Here is a 26,583-nt window from a genome sequence, read left to right as displayed (position 1 = left end):
GCTTCAAAAAACATCGCTCTTGTGCAACGCAGCTAGCTCTTTATTCGCATGAAGTAATGGCCGCTATCGACAGGGGATCTCAAGTTGATTCCGTATTTCTAGATTTCTGGAAAGCTTTTGACACCGTTCCTCACAAGCGACTTCTAATCAAGCTGCGGAGCTATGGGGTATCGTCTCAGTTGTGCGACTGGATTCGCGATTTCCTGTCAGGAAGGTCGCAGTTCATAGTAATAGACGGCAAATCATCGAGTAAAACTGAAGTGATATCAGGTGTTCCCCAGGGAAGCGTCCTGGGACCTCTACTGTTCCTGATCTATATAAATGACCTGGGTGACAATCTGAGCAGTTCTCTTAGACTGTTCGCAGATGATGCTGTAATTTACCGTCTAGTAAGGTCATCCGAAGACCAGTATCAGCTGCAAAGCGATTTAGAAAAGATTGCTGTATGGTGTGTCAGGTGGCAGTTGACGCTAAATAATGAAAAGTGTGAGATGATCCACATGAGTTCCAAAAGAAATCCGTTGGAATTCGATTACTCGATAAATAGTACAATTCTCAAGGCTGTCAATTCAACTAAGTACCTGGGTGTTAAAATTACAAACAACTTCAGTTGGAAGGACCACATAGATAATATTGTTGGGAAGGCGTGCCAAAGGTTGCGTTTCATTGGCAGGACACTTAGAAGATGCAACAAGTCCACTAAAGAAACAGCTTACACTACACTCGTTCGTCCTCTGTTAGAAGATTGCTGCGCGGTGTGGGATCCTTACCAGGTGGGATTGACAGAGGACATCGAAAGGGTGCAAAAAAAGGGCAGCTCGTTTTGTATTATCGCGTTATAGGGGAGAGAGTGTGGCAGATATGATACATGAGTTGGGATGGAAGTCATTACAGCATAGACGTTTTTCGTCGCGGCGAGACCTTTTTACGAAATTTCAGTCACCAACTTTCTCTTCCGAATGCGAAAATATTTTGTTGAGCCCAACCTACATAGGTAGGAATGATCATCAAAATAAAATAAGAGAAATCAGAGCTCGAACAGAAAGGTTTAGGTGTTCGTTTCTCCCGCTCGCTGTTCGGGAGTGGAATAGTAGAGAGATAGTATGATTGTGGTTCGATGAACCCTCTGCCAAGCACTTAAATGTGAATTGCAGAGTAGTCATGTAGATGTCTGATACATACGCATATTTCACAAAGGTTTTAAACAACTGCAATTATGGCTTTATTGTACATAATTTACTGAAATCTAAAATTTTCTTCTATCATTTGGCCCAGGGATAGGGATATCTTTTATTAGGGACCATTTCTTTTAAGGTTTGTGTCTGTTCAAAAAAATTTTATTATTTACTGACATACTAGAAACAAAGTAAAAGAAAAATGTGGGAAAATGCAGGTATAAAGAATGGTAAGTTCAGACATATGTTACTGCCCACTCAAATTTTTGGGCATTTCCAAGTTTAAACATCCATGTCATACAGTTTCTAATACAATGTTTGTCTCTTGCAAGTCTCTTTAATTTCATTCTTAAAAGCACTTTTTGTGCTGCTTTCCCAGCTCTCATTGTCAAGTGCAGTCTCTCCGCTCTTAGTGTCGGTTGCCTCGGCAACGCAGATGGCCACTAACCGTGAACAGTTTATACGGATTGGTGCCTTGACTGCATCAGGTGGAAATATTATCTATTTTCTTTTTCAAACATGTTCTTTACACCTGTCATTTCAGACTGTTACAACCTGGAGTTTACAACATTTGATTTAAAACTTACATTTAGACAAATTGAGTATAAATTCATCATAATATTTGATCAGCTTGCTCATTAGCTTTATCAATCTTATTGTTAGTTTACTTTCATCCTGTATTAATTTGTCTTAACTCATTACTGCAGTTTCATGTCAGGAAGTAGCTAACATCATACAATCCCTAAAAAATCTTAAACCTGTGGGCTGGGATGAAATTCCAACAAATATCATAAAGGTAGGAAGTGACAGCATTGCACCTCAACTCTTGAAAACAGTAAACCAATCATTTGATGAGAACTGCTTTCCAGACAGACTGAAATCTATCCAATCTACAAAAAGGGAAAACAAGATGATTTAGTAAATTTCCGCTCAGTGTCTATACTCCCAGTTTTCTCTAAAATAGTTGAAGGAATAGAATATAATTAGAAAAGCACAATAAAGAAGGTAATGTTATTCTCAATAACCAGTATGTTTAGGAAGGGACGAAACACTTTACAAGCTGTAAATGAACTAATCTCTAAAGTAAATAAATGCCTTGACAACAAACAAAGTGTATCTGGTATTTTTTGTGACCTCTCAAAGGTGTTTGACACAGTAAACCATAAGCTACTGTACCAAAAATTGGGTACCTGTGGCTTCCATGAAAAATCTATAACAATTTAAGTTAAAGACTGACGAGTCACCAATGTTCTCAATCGAATGATTTTTATGTGACAATAATGTATTGTATCTTATCTTTATTAGGCTGTTCACTGGTTGCTTTCAGTTCCTTATGAAATTCTTTTGTCAACTCATTTTTATTTAGATTGAAAATTCTCTGATATTTGTCTCATTTCATTTAGTAATGCCCTAAAATCACAGTCTTTGGAGTTCCAACAGTAAGCTCATCATCACTTCTCGATAATTCTGTCGATTCAGCATGACTTATAGTATCATTAAGATCTTTTTCCCCATCTACATTAATATTTTCCACATGATTATCCCGCTTGACTGGTGATGTAATCACCATTAATATAACTCATCTTGCCTTACTTGTTATGGCAGTAATTCACAGAACACAAAATTTTAAGTCCTAAAATGACAAGATTAGTTTACTAAAAATATGAAAAACGTTATTTTCTGTATTCAGAATGTAAGCACAACTTACATAATCACTGTAAAGTCAGGCACTGCCTCTGCACTGTCACAAAGTTGGAGTCGTATGCATTGAGCTGCTGACTCAGCCAGACCCCCGTCGACTGTTGGTAGTGTACCCATACTGACTTCTGCACTTAAAGCCTCGCTCGCACCCCTGCCACACACTGGTGATTTTGCCAAGTAAAAGCTGTTTCTGTCTGCCTGCCTCCAGCAGTTGGTACCGCATCTCCACTGTTGCAACACTCTAAATTGCTCATGTCATCAGCTGACTGCATAACCTTCTCTCCTCCAACTCCACTTGCAGTTTACATCCATCATCAGATTAATCTTGTGGAAATAAACATCCATGCACAGTCCTTACAACTGCAATATTCCACAACAAATGTCATAAAATGTTCTTTTGTGCAATCAGAGCTCAAAAATAATGTTATCTGCTAATGTTCAATGTGTATAACACATAATATCATGCATTTACTCTGATTAAAATTACTTTGTGATTGACAGATTGTAGTGGTGGAGGGGAACAGTGTTATCAGCATGCAGCTAGCCACGCTACATAAGGAACTGCATGTTCCCACGGAACTGTACACACATTGAGCATTGTCTTTCAAAGTTCATGCACCGTTTCCACTTCACAGTGTACATAATTCAAGATAACTTCCTGCCACGTTTATTACACACAGTGCACTGCTAACGGTCGTGAGTGTAATAGGGGGAATGCTAAGTGCAATAATTGATGCCTCAATGTTCTTCCTATCAGCAGACTAATGGTAAACTCAGATTTTAACCTTCATATACTCCACAATGGGTTCCTGAATACAACAATTCCCACAAAAAGGATGTGTTCCAGAAACAATAAACATGGTAGACTTAATGTCTGTGCTCACTTCCCTACCTACTGTCTTCTAATGATGTCTCAATGTCATAGTCGTGATTTGTTTCTTCTCTGCAGCCACATGCTTCAACATTCTGGCAAATGGGAAAGAATTCAAAGCTGTTAAAAAATTAAATGACAGAATATTGGGATGCTACTTGATGTGTATATCTGTTTACAGAACCATAAAATCAAGAAAAAAATATTCTGAGAGCCAGTCTATAGTCAGTACTCACGATAAGGTTTCCAAATACTCATAACAAAATGCTTCACACGAGATTGCACATAAATATGTAATGAGACTTCTTTAATAATTTTACTAGTAATCACACTCGACAAATTTAAGTATGTGTTGCCTCTCTGGAGTCTGATTGTAGGCTCCTATTGAGTTGTTGTAACATTTTGGTGCTTGCTTGCCGAGTGCAAGCATGTGATTGTTCCATAGTTTACACCAATTGATATCAACAATAATTATGATTTATATTTAAACAACAGAAAATCCAGAATGGAATAGTGATGATAGCATGAAAATGATAGATTGCTACTCTCCAAATAGTAGAGATGTTGAATTACAGACGGGCAGAACAAAAAGACTACTAAACAAGCCTCGGCAGCCAAAGACAGTGGTTACGTGTGTGTGTGTGTTTGTATTTAGTTTTTCTGTTTGGGTCAAAAGTTATTGAAATTATTATCAAGAAGTTATCAGTGCAAGTAAAGCATGGTTGGAGATGAATATTAATATTTAAAAAGTAAATTTAAATGATGGAAGTCACGCTCCTTCGCTTCAAGCGTCACAGGAGAATTCCTGGTGTCTGTACAGATTCCAGCACCACACAGCTCTGCAACCATCTGTCATGTGGTGTGACTTATACACTTATCACCACCCTACAGGGACATGAATCTTCCTGTGATGAACGTTAAAATATAGCACTAAAACGGTGCTGAAATGTAGGTGGGGATGTGGCATAAAGCACAAATGCCAGAATGAGAACTGAAAAAAAAACATATTTTAGTTCTTCTTAAAGACTTTGTTCAGACACTTTTGCACACCCGGTGAGCACTCACCTTGAAGAGCCATGAATCAGTAAACTAGTATGCTTATTTTCACTGAGTACTGTCATGTGGAATTGTATTCTTCTGTAACTCATCCTTAAGAAAGAAAGCCTTTGTTGCACAAGAGCATGCCAGGATAATAGTTTGTAAATACGCGTACATCTGTTGTTCACCTGGCTAGGATGCATAAAATGTTGTACAGTGGATGAATAATGACTTTAGCGATCAGAAAGTGTGCGTGACATGTTTTGGATTTATTTCCAGATCTCCCATGCCATTCCCTTTCACACCCTCAAGAACCAGCCACAAAGGAGTGTCTCTTCATGTACCATTACCACCCCAGACTGAAACAACTGAACCACATCCTTCGCCAGGGTTTCAATTACCTATCATTGTCCCCTGAAATGAGGGACATGCTACTTGAAATAAATACATCCCCCTCGTAAAGTGGGGTTCTGTTGTCCAACCTCTACAATGTCCTAATCCACCCTGTGCCACTTCCAATCCCAACCTCTTGCCACAAGGATCATACCCCTGTTGAGGATGCAGGTGCAAAACCTTCCCAATCCACCACCCAGCACTTCCTAATCCAGTCCTGTCCTACCTCACCAGGAGCCAGGCCACCTTTGAAAGCAGCCACATCATTTACTGGCTCTACTGCAATCATTGCACAACTTTTTATATTGGTATGACTAGCAACCAGCTGTCCAACAGAATGAATAGCCACAACCACTTTGTAGCACAACATGCAGCTGAACATCACACACTTTATTTTAATGGCCGCTTCACTATCCAAGCCAACTGGATCCTTCCCTCCACAATCAGCTTTTTTTGAATTGCCCAGTAGGGAGTTATCCCCACTACATATTCTCTGCTCCCGTAATTATCCCAGCCTCAACTTACGATAACATACTGTCCCCACATCCTCGACCCAACAGTTTTCAACCCCTCTATCTTATCTTTTCCTCCCCGTTCTTCGTCTCACACCCACACATCTTTCTCTGCTCCTCCCATTTTTTTTCCCCCCACAACCTTCTGACACTGTACCTGATGGCATTCTGCACACTTCACCAGACAATGTTTGTCCCCCTCCCCACCCATACACTACAATCCCTTCCCCTTTCCCGGCCACTCCAGATTGCTGTTTGCATCCCACATGATAGTTTCATTCCAGTCCGAGATGCTGTAGTTGGCAGTCAAATGTTCATGAAGCTTGTTCGCGTGTGTGTGTGTGTGGCCGAAAGCTTATGTAAGGGTCTTTTAATTGTGCCAGTCTGCAACTTTACTTGTTTTTCTGACGGTAAGTAGCAATCTGTCTTTTTTCCTACATTGTTGATTTTTCTTCCTGGGCTTCAATTGTTCAACTACAATTATTGTCTACTGTCTGAGTTACCAGAGAGAACTTGGATAACAGAGGCTGCTGGGAGAAAAAAAATTATGGCTACTCACAGTGGAGGGTTTACTGTTATGAAGATGAAGATGCAATTTTGTCTGTCCCCCTCAGGAGACACCGCCTTAGTGAAACACTGTCCGTGTGGGCGAGGGGGTTTGTGTGATCCAATGAAGTGGAGGGCTATGCCGGCGATGGTGTAACTACCGGCAGGGCCTCCCAAGCCGGACAGGTCTCCATAGAGGATCCAGACAAAGTGTGTCTCACAACATCCCGTCTAGTGTTCTGTCCTGTCCTATCCTATCCTATTCTATTCTATCCTATTCTATTCTATCCTATCCTATCCTATCCTATTCTATTCTATTCTAATCTGTTCTGTCCCATCCTATACATTTCCTTCCTTTCCTTCTCCTCTTTGTGATTGTGTGGCAGCAGACACAGTCCCCTAATGTGGGCAGCGGATGATCCTTAGAAACCAGGACAACGTTGATGCACATAGGCCTTACTGCGAAGGGATGGATAGCGTTCTGTAGTCACTGTGAAGACAAGCTATCTAATGGGTAAGGCCCTGAAATAAAACCTTGGCAGGTGTCCAGGCCATGAGGTGGCAGCCCCACCAGGACACTCGGGGCTGTGGGCTGATAACCCGCACCACCAAAAAACACATATCACAGAAACTAAAAGGAGAAACAGCCGGATGGATCTTAAGGATATGACCTTTGGCCTGAAAAGGAAAACCCATATCGGTTTTTGGAATCTAAGGACGTTGAGAGAGGCAGGGAGGCTAAGACAGGTTAAAAAAGAGATGGAGAACTAACGACTACATACATTGGGACTAAGTGAAGTAAGGTGGCCAGAATCAGGGGAATTCCAAACTCAAAATGGTGGAGTGTTGCTGTATGCGGGTCAGACAGGTGAGGACGCTATGCATAGGAATGGTGTAGGGCTCTTACTATCTAAAAGCAGCAAGAAGAGCTTACTGGGGTGGAAACCAGTCTCAGAACGGATAATAACCGCACTCTTTAAAACAAATGTATGATATGTCACTGTAATTCAATGATATGCACCTACTGAAATAGCTAAAGGAGAATTAAAAGATGCATTTTATACAGAGCTTAACGGAGTCCTTAGACAAACAAATTCTAGGGACATAAAAATTTGAATGGGTGACTTGAATGCAAAAGTTGGTTCAGAAAATGAAGGGTTTGAACATATCATGGGCGTGCATGGCTTGGGGATCAGGAATGTAAATGGTGAACTGTTGATAGATACAAGCGCTGAAAATGACCTAGTCATTGGAGGCACATTGTTTCCACATCGTAAGTGCCATAAGATAACGTGGGTTTCTCCAGACCACGTTACCGAAAATCAAATAGACCACATAGTCATAAGCCGCAAGTTCCGACACTCTCTGTTAGATGTCAGAAATAGAAGAGGGGCGGACGTTGGAAGTGACCACCACCTAGTTTTGGCGGTATTCAGACTTAAGATAGTGTCAAATAGAACCAAGCTCAATCATAGGTGCTAGAAAATAGAGGTGGCAAGATTAAAAGACCAACAGATAAAAGAAACATTTGCCCTTGAACTACAAAACAGATTCCAGGTCCTCTCTGAAGAAAACTTTATGGAAGAGGGAATTGAAACGTGCTGGCAAAAAATCAAGAACAGTTATTTAGAAGTGGGATTTAAGGCACATCAAAGGAAGGAATGGATCTCTGATGCTATGTGGAATGAAATCAGCCACAGTAAAGAACTAAAACTTAAGTTAAATTTTTGTACGACAAGAGTGCGGAAGAGCGAAGCACATAAAGAATACTTGGAGGCGAACAAAAAAGTGAAAACATTGGAATATCGAGATAAAAGGAAATTGATAGAAGAGCAAGCAAAATTAACAGAAGAGGCAGCAAGACAAGGAAATATGAAAGAGCTCTACAACATTACAAAACGGTTGTTAATGAAGAACTTCAGACATGACGTACCAGTTAAGAACAAGAATGGTGTGATGCTTACAACTCAACAGGCACAGCTAGAGAGATGGGAGGAGCACTTCATGGAACTGTTAAATTGTGAAGACAACTAAGAGGAATAGGTAAGAGATGTTCCAGAGGAAGTCGAAGAAGATCAAGATATAAATTTGCAGTGCCCCACAATGGACGAAATTAGGATTGCCTTGAAAACACTAAAAAGTACAAAGGCTTCAGCCTAGACAACATAGCACCAGAGCTCTTAAAAGCCGATATTGAAAGTACTCTTAAAATGCTCCATCCTTTGCTGAAGCATATTTGGCTTGAAGAGAAATCTCCAAAGGAGTGGAAAAATGGCTTGGTGGTAAAGCTCCCAAAAAACGTAAATTTGTCAGACTGTAACAAATGGTGTGGTATTACATTGTTGTCAGTGCCCAGTAAGGTCCTCACCAGAATTAATTTAAACAGAATTAAAGAATCCCTTGAAAAGCGACTGCGTAAAGAACAGGCTGGTTTTAGGGCACAACACAGCTGTGTTGATCTTATTAACACTCTTAGGATCATCTTAAGCAAAGCAAAGAATTCCAAGCAACCATGTACCTGGCATTCATTGATTTTCAAAAGGCCTTTGATTCCGTGAAACATAAAGTGCTCTGGCAGATGTTGCGGAAATATGGCATACCACAGAACATCTTAAACGTCATAAAAGATCTATATGATGGCTACGAATGCTGCATACTCCACAAGGGAAATATGACAGAGCCCATAAAAGTAACAACTGGAGTCCGGCAGGGTTGCATTTTGTCACCAACATTTTTTCTACTCATTCTAGACTCTGTTATGAGAAGAGATACAGCAGGCAGGAGACGAGGAATCCAGTGGGGGGATCCACGAACGTCTAGAGGATTTGGATTTTGCAGACGACATAGTTTTATTAGCTCCAAGGCTGACTGATATGCAAGCTAAATTAAACTTGCTGAAAGAAGAAGCAGAGACTGCTGGCCTCAAGAGAAATACAGGCAAAACAAAGGAAATGAGAGTAAATTCAGGGAACATGGAGGTGCCCCTGTTAATAAGTGAGCAGCGAGTGGAGACTGTCAACTCATTCCTGTATCTGGGTAGTATAGTGGCGGAAGATGGTGGAGCTGGAGATGACATGAAAAACCACATTAAAAAGGCAAATGCTGCCTTCTTACAATTGAATCCAACATGGAAAAATAGAAATATCACATATAAAAAAAATCTGTATTTTTAATACAAATGTGAAGGCTGTCCTTCTGTACGCCAGTGAAAGCTGGAAAATGGATAAAAAGATAACAACCCAGTTACAAAGCTTCATAAATAGACGTCTTCGACGCATCATGAATATCTGGTGGCCAGAAAAAAAATATGTAATGAGGAGCTCTGGCGAATAACAAACCAGATACCTATGTAAGACCAGATACGAGAGAGAAAGTGGGGCACACCTTGAGAAAACCAGATGGAGTCATCGAGAAAAAAGCATTGGAATGGAATCCCCAGGGAACAAGGAAGAGAGGAAGACCAAGGGGCACATGGAAGAGGACAGTGGAAGGGGAAGCAAAAAGAGTTGGTAAGACCTGGACAGAATTGAGGCAAATGGCAAAAGACAGACATGGATGGCGAGTTCTCCTGGATGCCCTATGCCCCCATAGGGGCCAAAGGAATTAAGTCAAGTCAATTTTGTCTGTAGAAAAACACCTGTGTAAGTTTTTTTATTTTGTGTAGGAAGTCTGCATCTGACTTCATTGAGGTATTGCATCTACCTATGTTAATATGCAAGAAAATATGAAAAGGAAGTGTATTTTCTTACTTCCCAGGTTATACATGGTATTTGAGTTCTATTGATAGATCATTGGATAGTATCGCATTGGGAGATGTTATATCACAGATATGAGAGGAAAGATAAATTCAGTTTTTTTTTTGGTGCAGAAACTGAGGGTGCCACATATAACTAGATATTAATTTTATGAGTAAGCTTAGTTGGGTATAGGAAAGCAGTAGTGTCATTTAGCACTGCACATTCCAGTGTAAAAGTTTTGATTAAAATAAATGTACTCATGGTCCAAGAAAATGGATTCCTATTTACACATAGAAAAAGTATTGAATCTTGCCAAAGCAGCTTTTTTTTTTTTTTTTTTTTTTTTTTTTTTTTTTTTTTTTTTTTTTTTTTTAGGCTATGAACATAATTAAGGTAAAGCATACGCTTCAAGACATAAAGAAAATTTTTAGATAATGCTTTTTCCAAATGTTTTTCTGGTGCAGGTGGCTGCACTGTAACATCATGGTATTGAAGATAATATTATTTTTTTTTTTTGGTTAGCTAGATGCACAATAAACAAAATAAGATGTTATTTTTTCTGAAGTTCTAACAAAAAAAAGTTATTCATCATTTCATATTAAATCAGAGTTGTTAAAAATGTTAATGAGGGTGTATTGCACTTTGGATACACTGCAATAACAGGCAAATAATAACATAAAACTAGAAATATGTAAGGATTCCTTTAAAAGAGTCATAGTGATCCAACCGACACACACACACACACACACACACACACACAGAGAGAGAGAGAGAGAGAGAGAGAGAGAGAGAGAGAGAGAGAGAGAGACTAAACTTTATAGTCTTTTTATGCTAGCAGCTATTAAGATCCAGAATGAGATTTTCACTCTGCAGTGGAGTGTGCGCTGATATGAAACTTCCTGGCAGATTAAAACTGTGTGCCCGACCGAGACTCGAACTCGGGTAGGAGACGAGGTACTGGCAGAAGAAAAGCTGTGAGTACCGGGCGTGAGTCGTGCTTCGGTAGCTCAGTTGGTAGAGCACTTGCCCGCGAAAGGCAAAGGTCCCGAGTTCGAGTCTCAGTCGGGCACACAGTTTTAATCTGCCAGGAAGTTTCATTAAGATAATTAGGTCTATCATTCATCACTTCCTAAACTTGATAATATGTTACTTAATGTAGGTAAACAGCAAATTTTCTGATACTTTGTCTTTCAAATGAGATGAAATGAAAACACAAATTAGCGTTGTAAAGTGTAGTGTTTGCTGCTGTAGTTGGTAGTGGTGATAGTACAAATCGTGGTGGTGGGGGTTGGGTGTCTGCATGTTCCATGGACGAGAACACAAGATCAGAACAGAATAAAATAAGAATAGTTGATTGGAGAAGATTAGGAGAAGAGTTCGTTGAGTGAATGTAGTGTAGAGACATTGAGAAGTGATAAAAGTAGGAGAGATGAGTGGGAGAAAGAGACGAAAACAGGGTGGTCAACGGAAGTTTAAAGGTAGTATGGAAGGGAAGCAGTTAAAAGGTTAGAGATGTTTTAGAAAATGGTTTAGAGTTATGGAAGGAGTCAAGAAAACATGGCAGGGTGAAAAGGAGAAGGAAAAATATGGAGAACGGTAGGGTGGGATTGACAAGTTGGGTGCAAAGGGAAGAAGGGAGGAGAGATGTAGGGACCAGGTCAGTACTGTAGGTACCTGTGCCTGAATATCCTACTACATGAATTAGAGTTGATTTATTTTTCTACTTTGATAAAACTATTAAGTACAACATGACTGTCTGTTGAACAATTAAACATGGTATCACATCCTGCAGCCCTTGTTTGATGAAGCCATTGGAAGAGGTAGAGATGATTGCTTCTTCCACACAGGGTTGTAAAAACATACCCCTCTCCTTCCCCACAAACGTATGTCACTGTTTCAGTTGACAGTCTTTTGGAGGCTGATTAACAAAATTCCCCATTGTTAGATAAAAAGGCCCCCCCCCCCCCCCTCAATTCTGCAAATGAAACATCATGCTCCTTCACTGGAATGTTTTTAAAGCAAATTGCTTGTAGTGTTGTAAGACACCTACTATTAGAGGTAGTGTGAAAATAACAGCAATTCACTTAGTTTTCTGTAAATGTACATTTATTTGAAATATAATAAAATGAATGATAGTGAACGGACACAAATTACATCAAAAGTACAGCATATAAATAAATTGGTTTATAATATAAAAAATTCTTTTCAGAACAATGTCAGCTTTATGTTCTCCAGTAGAATCAAATTAATTTTTTTGGCTAAACACAACACTGGATAGCTGTGACCCTCTTATCATAGACAATGATATAGCTTTGACCTGCAAGAAAAGCTAAAATTTATGAAGAAATTAACATCATAAAATGTTCTGTTTCTGAAAATTATGGCAAATAAATATGCATCAATTTTTAATCAAATAATATCTAAGACATAAAGAAAAGTTAAAAATTTATGCACTAAAGTACCTAATGACTGCTATAGCAAACAGGAAATGGTAACCAAAGAGTCATAAACATGGTTGTTTTTTTTTTTTTTTACCCACTATTTTCTGATAAGTGTACAGGTGAGAAAATTCTGTTTGTAATGGCAGTGTTGTCATCCTGATGCTTCTTAAACAATTTTCTTTTATGTCAATATCTGGAGTGTTTCATGACAGCATTATTTTAGCTAAGTGTTTCAGTGTTTTCCTTAGTTTAAACAGAAATTTAGTTTCTGAGTAATAAATTATTGGAAGTTAACATGCAGGAAAATAATACTTCAGATTCACAATGCACTGCTCCTTTACTACTTAGCTTTAACATTAAAAATAACTTTCATTTTTTAAATTACCAGTATATTTTTAATGGTAGTTAAACCACTGAATGAATTGCTGCCATTGTGTAGATGTTACACTCACTGAAAGAATAGTACTTCTGCCATGATATGAATCTCTCATTCTCTACTACATTGTTTGTCCAGAATGGACATAAGGGAATGTTTAGGAACCAAGTTTGTGACTGAAATCAGTTTTTATATGATGCTGGAAATCTGTTTAATGCTGAATATTAGCAAATCAAATTAAACACACTATAAGTTTATTGGTAACATGATGACTACATCTAATAAATAATTCTCTGGACCTTTGGTTACATTGCTTGATCTTAAACTATGCCCCATATCCTTGTATCCATTTTTTATATACATACTTGGAAAACAGTTTTTGGAACTCTACGACATATAAAATTATACATTAAAAAATAATCATGCTCAGATAAAGATGAAGTTAAGATAATTTTTCGAACTCATACCACACTGTTGTAAAAGTCATTTGTTTAATTTGAGTTATTAAGCCATCTGTATTTTTACTGCCATGCAGTTTTTCCTCTGAAAAAATTTCATGAGGGGTGGGGAGGGGCGACGACGACACAAATAATAAGTTGAGTAGTGTTGTTTCTGAGTTGCATCCAACAATGCAGGCCCCAAAAAAAAAAAATTGTATTTCACAACTGACGGTGATGAAAAATTGCTTATATATTCATAAACAACGCTACATTATAACTAGAGATATAAACTGAAGATCCTCATTTATGCTGTTTGGAAAGTACTTTCAGGAATACAAGCCAATCACAGTCATCCTGTTACATAGGGGGAAGGCATACGATTATGTCCATGTATCACCTTCAACATTTTACACACACACACACACACACACACACACACACACACACACACACAAATCAGGATCATCAGTAGAAGATAAATGGATGGCTTAATAATGAGTGGAAATTATGAAACATTCCATTCAACTGGTGAGAAAAAAAAAAAAACATACTGGAAAGTGTAGGAAGTCTGTTTCTTCAGACAGTAACAAAATACACTATTAACGCAAAGTTAGGGGTGGCCCTCCTGCTTAGTGCCCAGATTATATCATTTTGTAAATAAGGTTAGCCTGTGTCCATGGCTGTTTGTTTGTTGTAATTATCTGTTACATTTTTTGTGGTTCTGACAGACAAAATGGATCACAAGCATAAAGGTCAGTTGGTCATAGATCTTTGGTAATTGGCTTCTATAAATCATAATATACCCATTTACAATGACTTGAAATATATCTGTATAAGAAAACAATAATGACTAGAAAATTAGTATATGAGCATTAATATAATTTGTGATATTTCATTTTCACTAACTTATACTGGGAAATTGCTTCCTGTTATGAACTGACCACTTTACTGTATATTTTTATTGCCAATACAAAATTCATTTTCCTATAGACTAATGCAGTGTTTTAATCCACAAGCTTTTGCCAAAGGATTTTTTTCAGTCTCTTTCCAGTGCTTCCTCTCCATAACATCAAATAAAAAAATATTACTTTCAGCATTTCATTTTTTGATGCCAAGTTGGTGTACAATATTTACCACCTGAAAAATAATGAAATTACTACTTTAGTCACAGATTTCTATGGAATTAAATATTTTTGAATCGTACCATCAAAGACTTATTATCACTTTACTAATGTAACTTACTGTTTTTATGAAAAACAATTATATTATTTCTTTTATATACCTGCGTAGTTCAGTACATTTATATTCACACTTATTATGTTTAGTGTTTCCTAAATAGCTAGTTAACTTAAAAAGCTACAAGAGTATTCATAATAGTTGATATAAAACAGTAAATATTCAGAAAATAGCAAAACTGTTTATAATTATGTGAAGTCACACAGTCCCCAACTGTTCATAACATACACATTAATGGTGCACCTTCCATATTGCATGACACTATCCTGTAAATAAATTTACAGTCTGTAGTTACATTCATATTTACAGTGACTTACTAACTGTAACACTGACTAAAGTCAATCCTTACACCTATGGAACATCATACATGCAGACTTTTTGCGTCAAATATTTGCAAAACAAACTGCTTTATTACCAGAAACTCTAGAAAAACAAACTGACAAACAAAATATATAATTACAAAATATTAATGACATGTCTTTATATGTTTATCTTGAGAAACAATTATACATCATCACTGATGAAACTGACTTTGTTTTATACTGTGCTCACATCCTTAGAATACCATTTTGCAATCTTGCGGTTATATAAAATATGTTACACATTTCTGAGGCAAGTAGGACTTAAAATACATAGTTTAAAAAAGCTAAATGACAATTATTTCAGTTCTTTACAAATGTAATGATGCCAGATTTTTGCCTTCTCCTTTGATAGTGTTTTCAATTTTCTTTACTTGTAAGTAATCATTGGTCTTCTTGGGTAACCCAGTCCACAATTAATATAAAAATAAGAGATTTTACCCTGTTCTAACTACCTTATGCATCTCTACATACATTTTCCTCAAATTGCACATAATTCTCTTCCAACCATACATTTAGTAATTTTCAAGCAAAGAGATGGGAGCAGGGCAATTCCATAAAGAAACAAAAACCTAAAAATCTAGAGCCTGCACCTGATGTTTCAGAACAGCTAACTTTTATGACTGAATACACATCGAGCTAAACACTAAGACATTTGTATGAAGAGATATCGACCACAAAATAAGTCATTGGTGAAATCATTAATTTCATTGAGATTGAATACTTACTGTAATTATTCTTGGAATGCACCTATGTGGTATGCAGTAATACATGCACATGTAGATGGGTCACATCTTTATTAGTCTAAATATTTACCCTTTGAACTTTCACTACAAAATATTAAGAGTGAACATTGGTAATGTTTAATGATGGAGGACGTGATTCACATGCGTGTAAAAAGTAAAACAGTTGCAGTTTTTCACAAAGAAATTTGTACAGGTAAAGAACTGTAAACCGGTTATTATAGTCTCAAAAGACACCAGTGATCATGCTGCACTTACACAATGGAACATCTTTATTCACCCACATTATATATAAACGATGCATTTCAATGGACAGTCACCATCGCATTCTATGGTAGAAATAGAACAAACTAACATAATTCTTTCTGTACTTGCTTAAACAGCGTATTCACACTTCATTACAGATTATTAGAAAAGAAAGCCGCACAATCTACTAAGAAAAAATAACCATAAAAGAACATGTTGTCCAGTTTTATTGACATATATCATATCTTAATTTTTTTGCATAGCAATCAAACCAATTTCCTTGTACATTATAATTTGTATATTTTGTCTCCCTGAACACCTGTTCTCTAAGTTAGGAGAGATAAAAGGACCCTAAATGTTTAACATTTCATTGAGGAGAAGGCCATTAGAGATGAAACACTAGTTGAGACTGGAGAAGGGAATCAGATGTGTCCTTCAAAGGAGCAATCTCTGCATTCGTCTTAGGACATTTATGGAAGTCAAAGAAAAACCTACATGGGGATCTGTACAACCGTTGCCCTCAATGCTGTGCCAATTTATTCCGTCTTTCAAGTACACTTCGAGGAGACTGAAACTACAAGTGAAGTATTTGGTTTGAAAACATATCTGATCAAATAGTTAAGCTTTCTCCCATGTTTTAAAAACAAAATGTTTATTCCAGAATACAGCGATGGTTATATGTGTATTAGAATACCAATCCACTGTTGATGAGAGGACACTGAGCATAATTCTGAAAAATGGAAGTGCAATAAAGCGATTTTTTTCATACAGAGATAAAACTACAACAGATAATTCAAACACACTTAAATATCAATTAGCTGTATCAGTAAGGGAAATGAACACAAAAGCAGTCATCACATCGTGACAAAAACTTAAGCACCAACAAATCCTTCCATGTGGCTGTGTATGTGTAGTTATAAGAACATATGTTCAGGGAAGTGACTACATTCCGGGTTTGAAAACTGGGTGAACAGTCCGAAACTGCATTTGGCCATTGTCACTTCTGCACGATAAATTTCAGCACAAAATTTGACAGTATGACCTCATTTGGTTATTCTTTTCTTCTTGGTATTCATTGTTACTTTACATTCTAATAATATGTGGTGAGCTGTTGGTTCCCTGTTCACGAGAAATTTAATTCTCTTTTGTCGTACATTTCTCACAGAAGCTGATGACAGGGTTTACTGAATTGCATATACACCACCAAAAAGCTGATACAAATTTCTGCTGCAATTAGGTTCACCTATTTCATCACTATCTGGCACACAGTAAAGTTCAAACTAGTATTATTTTGTCATCTAGTCGTGAACAGAGAATTGTGTTGACAAAGACAGCTACACCTGATTCCAATGGTCAGAAACAGAATTATCTTTTTATATTCTGAGATTAATGATCTGAAGTACCTGTTCTGAAAGAAACAAAAATGTGAGTATTTTGAACAATCGTGTGATGATCTACTTATTGTGCTCCTTCTGCCTTGCGGTGTTAAATCCAGCCAAACTGGTAGTGTCCTTGGAATATGATTTCAGTTGATAAATGAGATGATGCACACATGGTCTCACAGTCCCTGCTATGTACATGACTGTTTGTGGGTATATCAATCAGTCCATCTGTACCATTTCTGACTGCTATGCAGAGTATCAACAGTGCAGTAAAACTTGGGAAACGACCAGTTGCCAAGCACAGCATCACAAATACTGTTCGGTGAAACTGTCTTGTCCATTGAATACTCATAATGGGATTCTGTCATTAAAAAGGAAGTAGAAATTACAATGTGCCACTACTACTTCAGCCGGGTTAGCAGCTATATAATCTTAGTAGTGCATTACAGGGAGCCCTTGATGTGAAGGAATTGGGCAATTTATTTACGCCACTACACGGGTAGTGGCACCGCCAGTGTAGGCGTCTACACACAAACTTTCACAGAGTGAAACAATGGTGATGTCCACTGACCGATCAGAAGCTGTATACGCGGTACAAGAAGGCACCACAGTAGTCAGTTGCTCCTGTCAAAAGTCATGGAGATGACATTCAAAAGCTTGAGTTTCTGCAAGAAAATAAACAACATTGTGAAGCGAGAGTCATCATTCCCAACTTTTTGGTGATGGTGGTGGTGTGTGTTTAAATTACAGTTGATTTACTTAAACGAAACTGGATCTGGACAGCTCTTTCATTGTATAACTTGAAAGTATCCAAGTTACAAAATATGGACAATCGAACGTGAAAGCAGAGGTGATTCTGTCACAGTTTAACACAAAATAGAAGTCCCACAACAGCTCACTGCCCTCGGCTCTCACAGTAAGTTGAGGCATACAGCTGAAGAGAAAACTGTACAACACTAACACGGGTGACACGTTCACTGATGACCATTTCTGCTGTTTGGCAGTACGTGGAGACCTGTGAGGCGGTCGACACTCGGCACTCCCTCACCCATCACAGAGGAATGACACATCTGCAGTGCCGGCGTCCAAGTTTCTTGTCCGACGGCCCGTCCCTCACCCGCTGCAGGGAGGCTGCGACGACTGAGTCTTGCGCCCACTGCCGCTGCCCGCAGCCGACGCGAGCTCCCTGTGGGGATGGGGGTGGCGCCCCCGTCGCCACCACGGCCTCCGGCGTCACCGTCATGCTCGCTGTGACCCGCAGCGACCGACTGTCCCTGCCACCGCCAGCTCCATCACGTTGTTGTCCTGCCGCTGCGGCTGCTGTCCCGCCCCCGCCCCAGAACCGCCTCCGCCGGGTGTCGCTCCACCTTCAAAAATGGCGGGCTAATATTTATGAGAGTGGAGGCAGACAGCAGATTTACTGAGGGTTAGACTACAAAGAACATGATAAAACCAATTGGAGGGGAAGGGAATCATTGTTTTGACTGCTACGGTTGCAGGTTAGAATGCTGCCTCGGGCATGGATGTGTGTGATGTCCTTGGCTTTAAGTAGTTCTAAGTCTAGGGGACTGATGACCTCACATGTTAAGTCCCATAGTGCTCAGAGCCATTTGAATCATTGTTTTACTGATTCAATCACATCTATTTTAAGCTACACTATCTGTTTCAGTGGTCATTCCATCTTGAAAGAAAAGGATCAAGCTAGGAATGGCACCATAGCTCTTCATTAGAGAACAACAGTGCAAGCCCTACGGACAAGAAACTAGTAAATTTTTACAGCTCTGAAGTTGAGATCATTGCCTCTAACAAAGCTGTAGTTTACATGAGGATGATGCAAATGAAAACCTTAAAAGTGCAATAAAATTCCTAGAAGCTTTACCATTGATTTTGTGGGAGTTATCCTTGTAATTTGAAAAATGACCGACAGGTGGCAACCTGTTGTTGCTTCATAGAATAGGATGCTGGTCAGTGCAGAGATGGCTGCCCCACTGTCAACGTGTACCACACTGGAGTTTGACTCATCTTTCTGAATAGTGAAGGTGTTAAACCTATGGAAATGCATTGCAGGTTAAAATAACAGTATGGTGATTCATGTGTGTGTCCTTGCAGCAAGTTTAGGAGTGGTGCAGAAAGTCTACAAGAGGTATAACTTCCTTTGAAGATGCTCTGCACCAGGGTCAGGCACACCATCTTATGATGAAAGAAAACATTGGTCTGTGCCAAAAAGAAAAATAAGCATTTGACTATTGGCAGTCATGCTCACTCTCTTTGGGAATACAATAGTGGTAATTTTTAAGTTATATATGGAAAGGAAATTAATGCCTCAGTAATTGTATGTCACCCATGCATCATCCACGTATTTTGTTTATGTTATACTGCTGCACATACGGTCTGTCCAAAGATGTGACTTTACATTGCGTCGATTTCCATTTTAATGGTCAGTATTTCACCATTCTTGTTTGAATTTGACTGTTGTTGAGAGGTAGAAAAAGAAGTTTCTTCACATTGTGTTGAAGTAAATCATCTACATTTATACTCCGCAAGCCACCCAATGGTGTGTGGCGGAGGGCACTTTACGTGCCACTGTCATTACCTCCCTTTTCTGTTCCAGTCGCGTATGGTTCGCGGGAAGAATGACTGTCTGAAAGCCTCCATGCGCGCTCAGATCTCTCTAATTTTACATTCGTGATCTCCTCCAGAGGTATAAGCAGGGAGACGCAATATATTCGATACCTCATCCAGAAACGCCCCCTCTCGAGACCTGGACAGCAAGCTACACCGCGATGCAGAGCGCCTCTCTTGCAGAGTCTGCAACTTGAGTTTCCTAAATATCTCCGTAACGCTACCACGCTTACCAAATAACCCTGTGACAAAACGCGCCGCTCTTCTTTGGATCTTCTCTATCTCCTCTGTCAATCCGATCTGGTACGGATCCCCACACTGATGAGCAATACTCAAGTATAGGTCGAACAAGTGTTTTGTAAGCCACATCCTTTGTTAATGGACTACATTTTCTAAGGACTCAAGTGCTGTATCGTGTGTGAGAAACAGAGGAGAGTGAGTGTGTCGGTCTTTCGCCAGTTCACTGCTGGTAGTGCCCTGTCACCTTAATGCGTCTGCACATAGCGCACAAGTATTGCACCACAATTAACTATAAAATTAAAAGTTAAAAATCTACATTTATAACTTTGTTAACATATAGTTTATTACAATAATGTTTCAAATATATACCTAGACTTGACAGTTTCCGTAAAAATGAAGTTTTTTTCTTTCTTAAAAAAGTGGCACTAAATAATAAAGGTAGAAAGCCAAAATTTGCTCAGGAGGTGCCTATGGAGTTCATAAATAAGTGGTGTAAATTTCAAACCTAAAGAACGAAAATACGGGCAGAGTCCCCGTTTTTTCAATAAAAATGGAAGGCATTAAAAACGGGACTTAGAATCGTAAAAATTTGTTTTATGCTTCACTTCCCCCCCCTAAAAATCATAACGTAAAGAGACCATGTTAAGCTACCTCTTATAGTTTTTAAATAATTAAGTGAAAACCAATTTTGTAACTAAAATATGCCGAATTGTAGTAGATTAAGTGTCTCTAATTTTAAAGTTGTGGTATTAATAATACCTACTGCAAGTTCTAGTAAAGGTATGGTTCAGAGGTGACGATCTACTGTTAGTTCCACTATAAAAATGGTATAAAGTGAAGTTTTTATTCAGGTACGCTGAAACTTTTTCTGCGCTTTCAAATAATTTACCTAAATACATTTAAAAATTAAGATGATTCTGAATTAATTGAAGATTATGTGTCTGAGAAAGCGGTCGTTCTGAGGCTGTTGCCATGTGTTAAGGTAGTAAACAACAGATGTTCCCTTGGCCGTCCGTTGCGGCACCTATATAAATACAGCCCAAGAGGCAGTAGTAAGGTGCACTTCACACTCAGCCATTGTAAGATCCACGTTTGTTAAACATCGGATCGCACTCTGCCTCGGATGATGTCAGAGACGTCTGGATTGGCGAGGTGAAAGACAATCTGGTAGGAACGTACCGCAGAGGTCACCTCTGAACTGAAAATATTGCTGTTCAGAATAGAAAGATTTACTGTCAATTCAACATAGTGACTTTCAGAGTATTGTGCATGAGAGAATTTACTCAATATGTATGTATGAACTAGAATTTTGAATTTAAATAAACATATAAAGTCCTGATCCCACTAAGATGGAGGAGAATAGAACATTTATTTCAGTGGACTGAACGCAAAATTAGTTACCACGCTCGCACGAGAAAGATGGCAAACTTGATTGGTTGTTGAATAATCATCATCATATGAAACCGGCCGACCCACAGTGTGTCCTACTTGAGAACTGTCACCCTCATGACTGCTGATGTTACCATTTCTGTTTCTACTTTGATAGATAAATAATTTATTTTTCAGCATTTAATTATAATCATCTCGAGTTCCAGTTTGAAAACCCTGTAAAAAATGATCACTGCTCAGAATGGTGCTAAATACAATATTATCGAAGAAGGGGAAAATGTTCTGGAAACAAAAATTTTTGCCACTACATGGCGCTGTAAGTGGCAGAATATGCAAAATAGAAAATGAGGGATACCTGGCTGTTCCCGAGTTTGTGTGTAAGTGGCCCATCATGACTCACTCATTGCAGGATCACACGCTGCTGGTGCAGCTCTTGTACAAGAATGGTGGCGGTGCACCGATACATCTGCAGAAGTTCTGGAGACTCAAGGGTATGAAAAAAAAAAGGCAGTTTCCAATGCCTGCTAGGGTCTGGAGAAACTGATTACAAACGACAGTTTATTTTATTTTTTTTTTTTTTTTTTTTGACGTGTAATGTGGCAGAGGGAGGAAGGCAGTTTATCTGATGTGGTGACAGCACTCCAAGAGGAATTGCCCACACTTCACTTCAGACAAGCCTGTGAGCATGTGTGTGTATTGAACTAGGGACCTAGGAACGAGAGAGAGTCTTCGTCCCGCCGTAGTAGCCCTCAGTCGTTCACAACCCCACTGAACCCAGCATTATTGTGCAGTTCTGCCCCCAGTGGAGCCCCCCTCCTCCCCTCCCCTGGGAACGTCATGAGCATAACACCAATGTTTGTGTGGTAGAGCGATTATGGTGTACGTGTACATAGAGACAGTGTTTGCGCAGCAATCTCCGACATAGTGTAACTGAGGTGCAATAAGGGGAGCCAGCCCACATTCGGCAAGGCAGATGGAAAACCAACCACAGGCTGGCCGGCTCACTGGACCTCGACACTAATCTGCCAGGGACCGGCACACTATCCCACTTGGAAAGCAGAGCATTAGACCGTACAGCTAGCTGGGCGGGCTAGCTGTGAGCAAGGGGCAGAAACTTTCATGAAACATCTGGCATTGCTATCCACATTCAGGAGTTACTTCTTGCTGATGAGACAGTAAGGCACACCTTTGATCTAGAATTTCTTGATCACACGGAAATGGACAGTGAATGGTCATGGAACAGATGAAGCCCATGTACATCTCCAAGGACATATCAACATGCTGAATTGCACGATATGGGCAACAAAAGAACACACACACACACCAACCAGTGCCACTTCTTTCTGCAAACATGACTGTACGATGTGGGTTGACAGCCTCATTTACTGTAGGGCCATAGAGATGAATCCTACAAGTTTTATTACATGTACCATCAGTGGTCAGTTCTATGAGAGTCTACTGCACACCATCATTCCAACCCTTCAACAGTATGGGTATGTGGGTGGGACAATTTTTATGCAAGATAGTGCTCCTCCCCCGCGTAGTACAGCCAGTGAAACAGCTGGTGCAGAGGCATTTTGGAAATGCTATAATTACCAGCAGCCATTTCCTTAGAGCCTGATCACCTGGTCTTAATCCACGTGACTTCTGGCTTTATGATTACCTGAAAAAGCTGTGTTCAGTGCTCCAATTACAAACATAGTTGAGCAGAAGATGCACATTTCACAATGCATTATGAACATGACCCAAATCTGGCGTGGAATATGCTGTTTCTCGATTTCAAATTGTACCAGAAAATGGTTCATAGTATACTAAATATGTCTTGTGCCACAGTCATGCCCATTCCATGGTATGCCTAGTTTAATGTACAATTCACATAATAACCACCATATTGCAATTCATCTGTCATTTGCAGCTAAATCCATTTACGTTGTGACACTTCACAGCATCATCTTGCAAGAAAGTTTTAATCCCCCCCCCTCCCTCCTCCTTTACCATAGCAGAAGAACTTCTGTAAAGTTTGGAAGGTAGGAGACGAGATACTGGTAGAAGTAAAGCTGTGAGTACCGGGTGTGAGTCGTGCTTCGATAGCTCAGATGGTAGAGCACTTGCCTGCGAAAGGCAAAGGTCCCGAGTTCGAGTCTCGGTCGGGCACACAGTTTTAATCTGCCAGGAAGTTTCAATGGGTAATGTGGTTTTTTTTTTTATGGAATTTGCCTTAGCCATCATTTGTATATATCCATCAGAAGAACGAGCATACTCTAGCTATTGTACAGTACAAGGTCAAAATTTATAATTAAAAATTACACACTTCCTCCAGCCCAGGCAAACTGTTTGGTTCTTTTGGTTAGGTGTGGTCTGAGGTGGGCCTTAGATAGCTTATAAGAAAACCTTGAACCCTGTGATTTTTGGATGGAAAAGCATCAATTGTGGAGATGGCCACGTCTATAATTTTTTGTACATGGCAGTTCATTAAAATATCATTAACCATTGCCAAGATCCAGAGGTTCAAAGTTAACATTACTTATGCAGGTAATGTCATCTCTGAGGTGTTAATGTAGTTTTAACTGAGGTAGTGAACAAATGGAAAGGGTTCTGAAGTCACCAAGCGAGGTTGTGGTCAGCATTTTTTCACCAATAAAACTTTATGACACAGTCTCTAGGTAACACTTCATGTCTATACAAATATGCTGTACTGCAATGGCAAAAGAAAGGGTCTTAACATATTTGATAAGAAAACAACTTAAAATGACTATTAAAAATTATCTGAAACTGAAAATTCAGTAAAATATGGTATAAGAATATTTACTCTTTCAAGATACAAATCATATGATGAGCAAAGTATTAAAAAAATATAAACAAAACAATTTTATTTTAAGCTTCTATTATAAGTACTTATTTATAGTTTGTATGTGTCAAAGTATATAAAGCCACTGTCAAAACTATTATCCTCTATTATTCAATAATGACAATATTATGAAAAGGATAGATTTCTATTCAGTTTATAGCAGAACTGATGAGTCACAGATATGAACAACAGAAAGACTGTCAAATAAGTAAGCTTTCAGCTAAAAATGCTGTCATCAGAACAAGACAACACACACACACACACACACACACACACACACACACACACACACACACACACAGCACAGTGGTTCCAGCTTAGCTGGATCACAGTTGGATGGAGGAGCAAACTGAGTCAGGCAGGGTGCCCAGTAGAGTTGGTGGTGAAAAAAATGTTTACAAACTACGGGACAGGGAGAAGGTGAGAACATCTTTAACAAATACTGCATGACTGAATTTGGGAGTGGGGAGAAAGGTGAGGCCTTTGGAAAGGTCTGATACTCCTGTAGAGCTAAGGCTTCTGGAAAAAAGTTTCACGACTGTGTTTTGGGTCTCTCTAGGTTCTTTATTATGTACAGTGGTGTTAGTGAGCTTTTGAGGGTGGAGTAGGTGTAGTAGGTCTACAAGGGAGGATTTGTCAGCTATGGGGTGGTGTGTGGAAGATTGTTGTCGAGGTGGTGGGTATTGGTAGCCCGAGGTAGGAGTAGGAAGTGAACAGGTTGGAGTGTTTTTTGAGGTGGCATTGTGCATGCTGCTCTAGTTCCTGGAGGGCAAGAGTTGTTTGTGATAAGGGATTCAGGAATTTGGGATTGCATGATAGGAGAATTTTATGGATGGAGGGGAGGTACTGTGCCGCACGGTTTGAGGTGCCATGTCACGGGCTGTGTGTTTGTGTTGTTCTTCTTAGCATAAGTTAGTGTGTAAGTCTAGGGAGCAGTGACCTCAGCAGTTTGGTCCCTTAGGAATTTACACACATTTAACTTTTTTGGGAGGTACTGCAAGGAGGTTTGGGCTTGTGTGTTTTCTCTAATTGTGATGGCCTTTTTTTGGCTGAAAGCTTACTTGTTCAGCATCCTTTTTATTGTGCGTATCTGCAACTCAGCATCTCTGCTATATGATGAGTAGTAATCTGTCCTTTCCATAATATTGTCATTATGCCATCCTGATTTAACCAATAGTATTCACTTTATATAAGCAGCAGCAGAGAAAAGAAGGGAAGCAGCTGAAAACTGCCAAGCTACAGAAAGGTGAAAAAACTCCTGTTGCAAATACACTGACAAAAAAAGTGGGGAACCAGCTGCATGAATCCTCATTCTGCTCTGTTTCTTGTGAACATATTCATGCTTTTTGTGCTGTAAGAGTGTAGCATAGAACAGTGTCAGTGAAAGAGGGAGGAGACTATATCACTGGGAGACAAATGGAGAGAGAAAGTGAGATGGATGAAGAGAGTAACAGTGGGAATCACAGTGAGAGGAAATGTTGATGGACAGTGGCAGTAAAAGAAAAAAGAGAGGTGGATGGAGAGAGGAGACAGTGGAAGTGAAAAAGAGAGTGAGTTGAGACCATACACAGGCTGGGGGGTGGGGGGACGGAATCTGGCAAACTTCAACACGTAAGTGCGAGGAAGGGGTCAAAAAGTTTTTAGCCCAACAAATAAAGAATGACAGAAATTTCATAATACCAATTTATTTTTCAATACAATATCTGTGTACACTAATACAGTTGCAAGCATGCTCACATAACTTCTGCAAACCATTCAAATAAAAGCTCTTAATTGAAGAGTCCAACCAAGCATTCACTGCATCATCATTGTCAAATTGTCATCCCTTGGACCTTTTTTTAGTTTTGGGGAAAAGAAAAAAGTCTGATGGAGTCAAATTTGGAGAACATTGCAGATGATGTAACAATTCCAACCTGTCAAGCAGTGTGTCCAGTGTTTGCAAGGACTTTGGGTGCCGGTGTGTTGTCCTGATGCAAAAGAACTCCATGCCTTTTTGTCTCTCTCTCTCTTCTCTGAAACAGTGCAGGAGGGTGCAATAGTATGATGTATTTAAAGTTACACCCACCATAATTACCCCCAGAAGACCAATGCCATCACCTTACTGGCTGATTTTTGCACCCCAATTTTTTTTTGGGGTAAGGGATGACGGATGTTGTGACTGTTGTTTTGTCTCAGGATCAAAGTGGTGAACCCATGTTTCATCCATTGTCACATACCTTGCAAGAAAGCCATCTTTATCTGCTTCAGATTAGCAGACGATTTCTTCACAACACTGCACATGCTCCCAT

The 26,583-nt window shown here is 39.2% G+C and overlaps 1 protein-coding gene across 7 annotated transcripts in view; it reads right to left on the bottom strand.

Annotated features, from left to right (window-relative positions):
- Window positions 1-12,063: 12,063 nt before the first annotated feature.
- Window positions 12,064-26,583, bottom strand: part of LOC126292223 (G-protein coupled receptor moody) — a 1,247,805-nt gene continuing 1,233,285 nt past the window's right edge. For 5 of the 7 annotated variants that reach the window (XM_049986090.1, XM_049986089.1, XM_049986092.1 and 2 more), the window contains exon 9: window positions 12,064-18,563. In XM_049986090.1, the coding sequence (XP_049842047.1) occupies window positions 18,436-18,563 (128 nt within the window). In that variant the 3' untranslated portion in view covers window positions 12,064-18,435. Of the gene's footprint in view, window positions 18,580-26,583 lie in introns of all 7 variants that reach the window. The other 2 variants (XM_049986094.1, XM_049986095.1) reach the window with 1 other exon arrangement.

The sequence above is a fragment of the Schistocerca gregaria genome, chromosome 9, assembly GCF_023897955.1.
Source record: "Schistocerca gregaria isolate iqSchGreg1 chromosome 9, iqSchGreg1.2, whole genome shotgun sequence".
NCBI lineage: Eukaryota > Metazoa > Arthropoda > Insecta > Orthoptera > Acrididae > Schistocerca > Schistocerca gregaria.
Note: the sequence above shows the minus strand (reverse complement) of the source record. Positions and strands in the feature narration are given on the sequence as shown.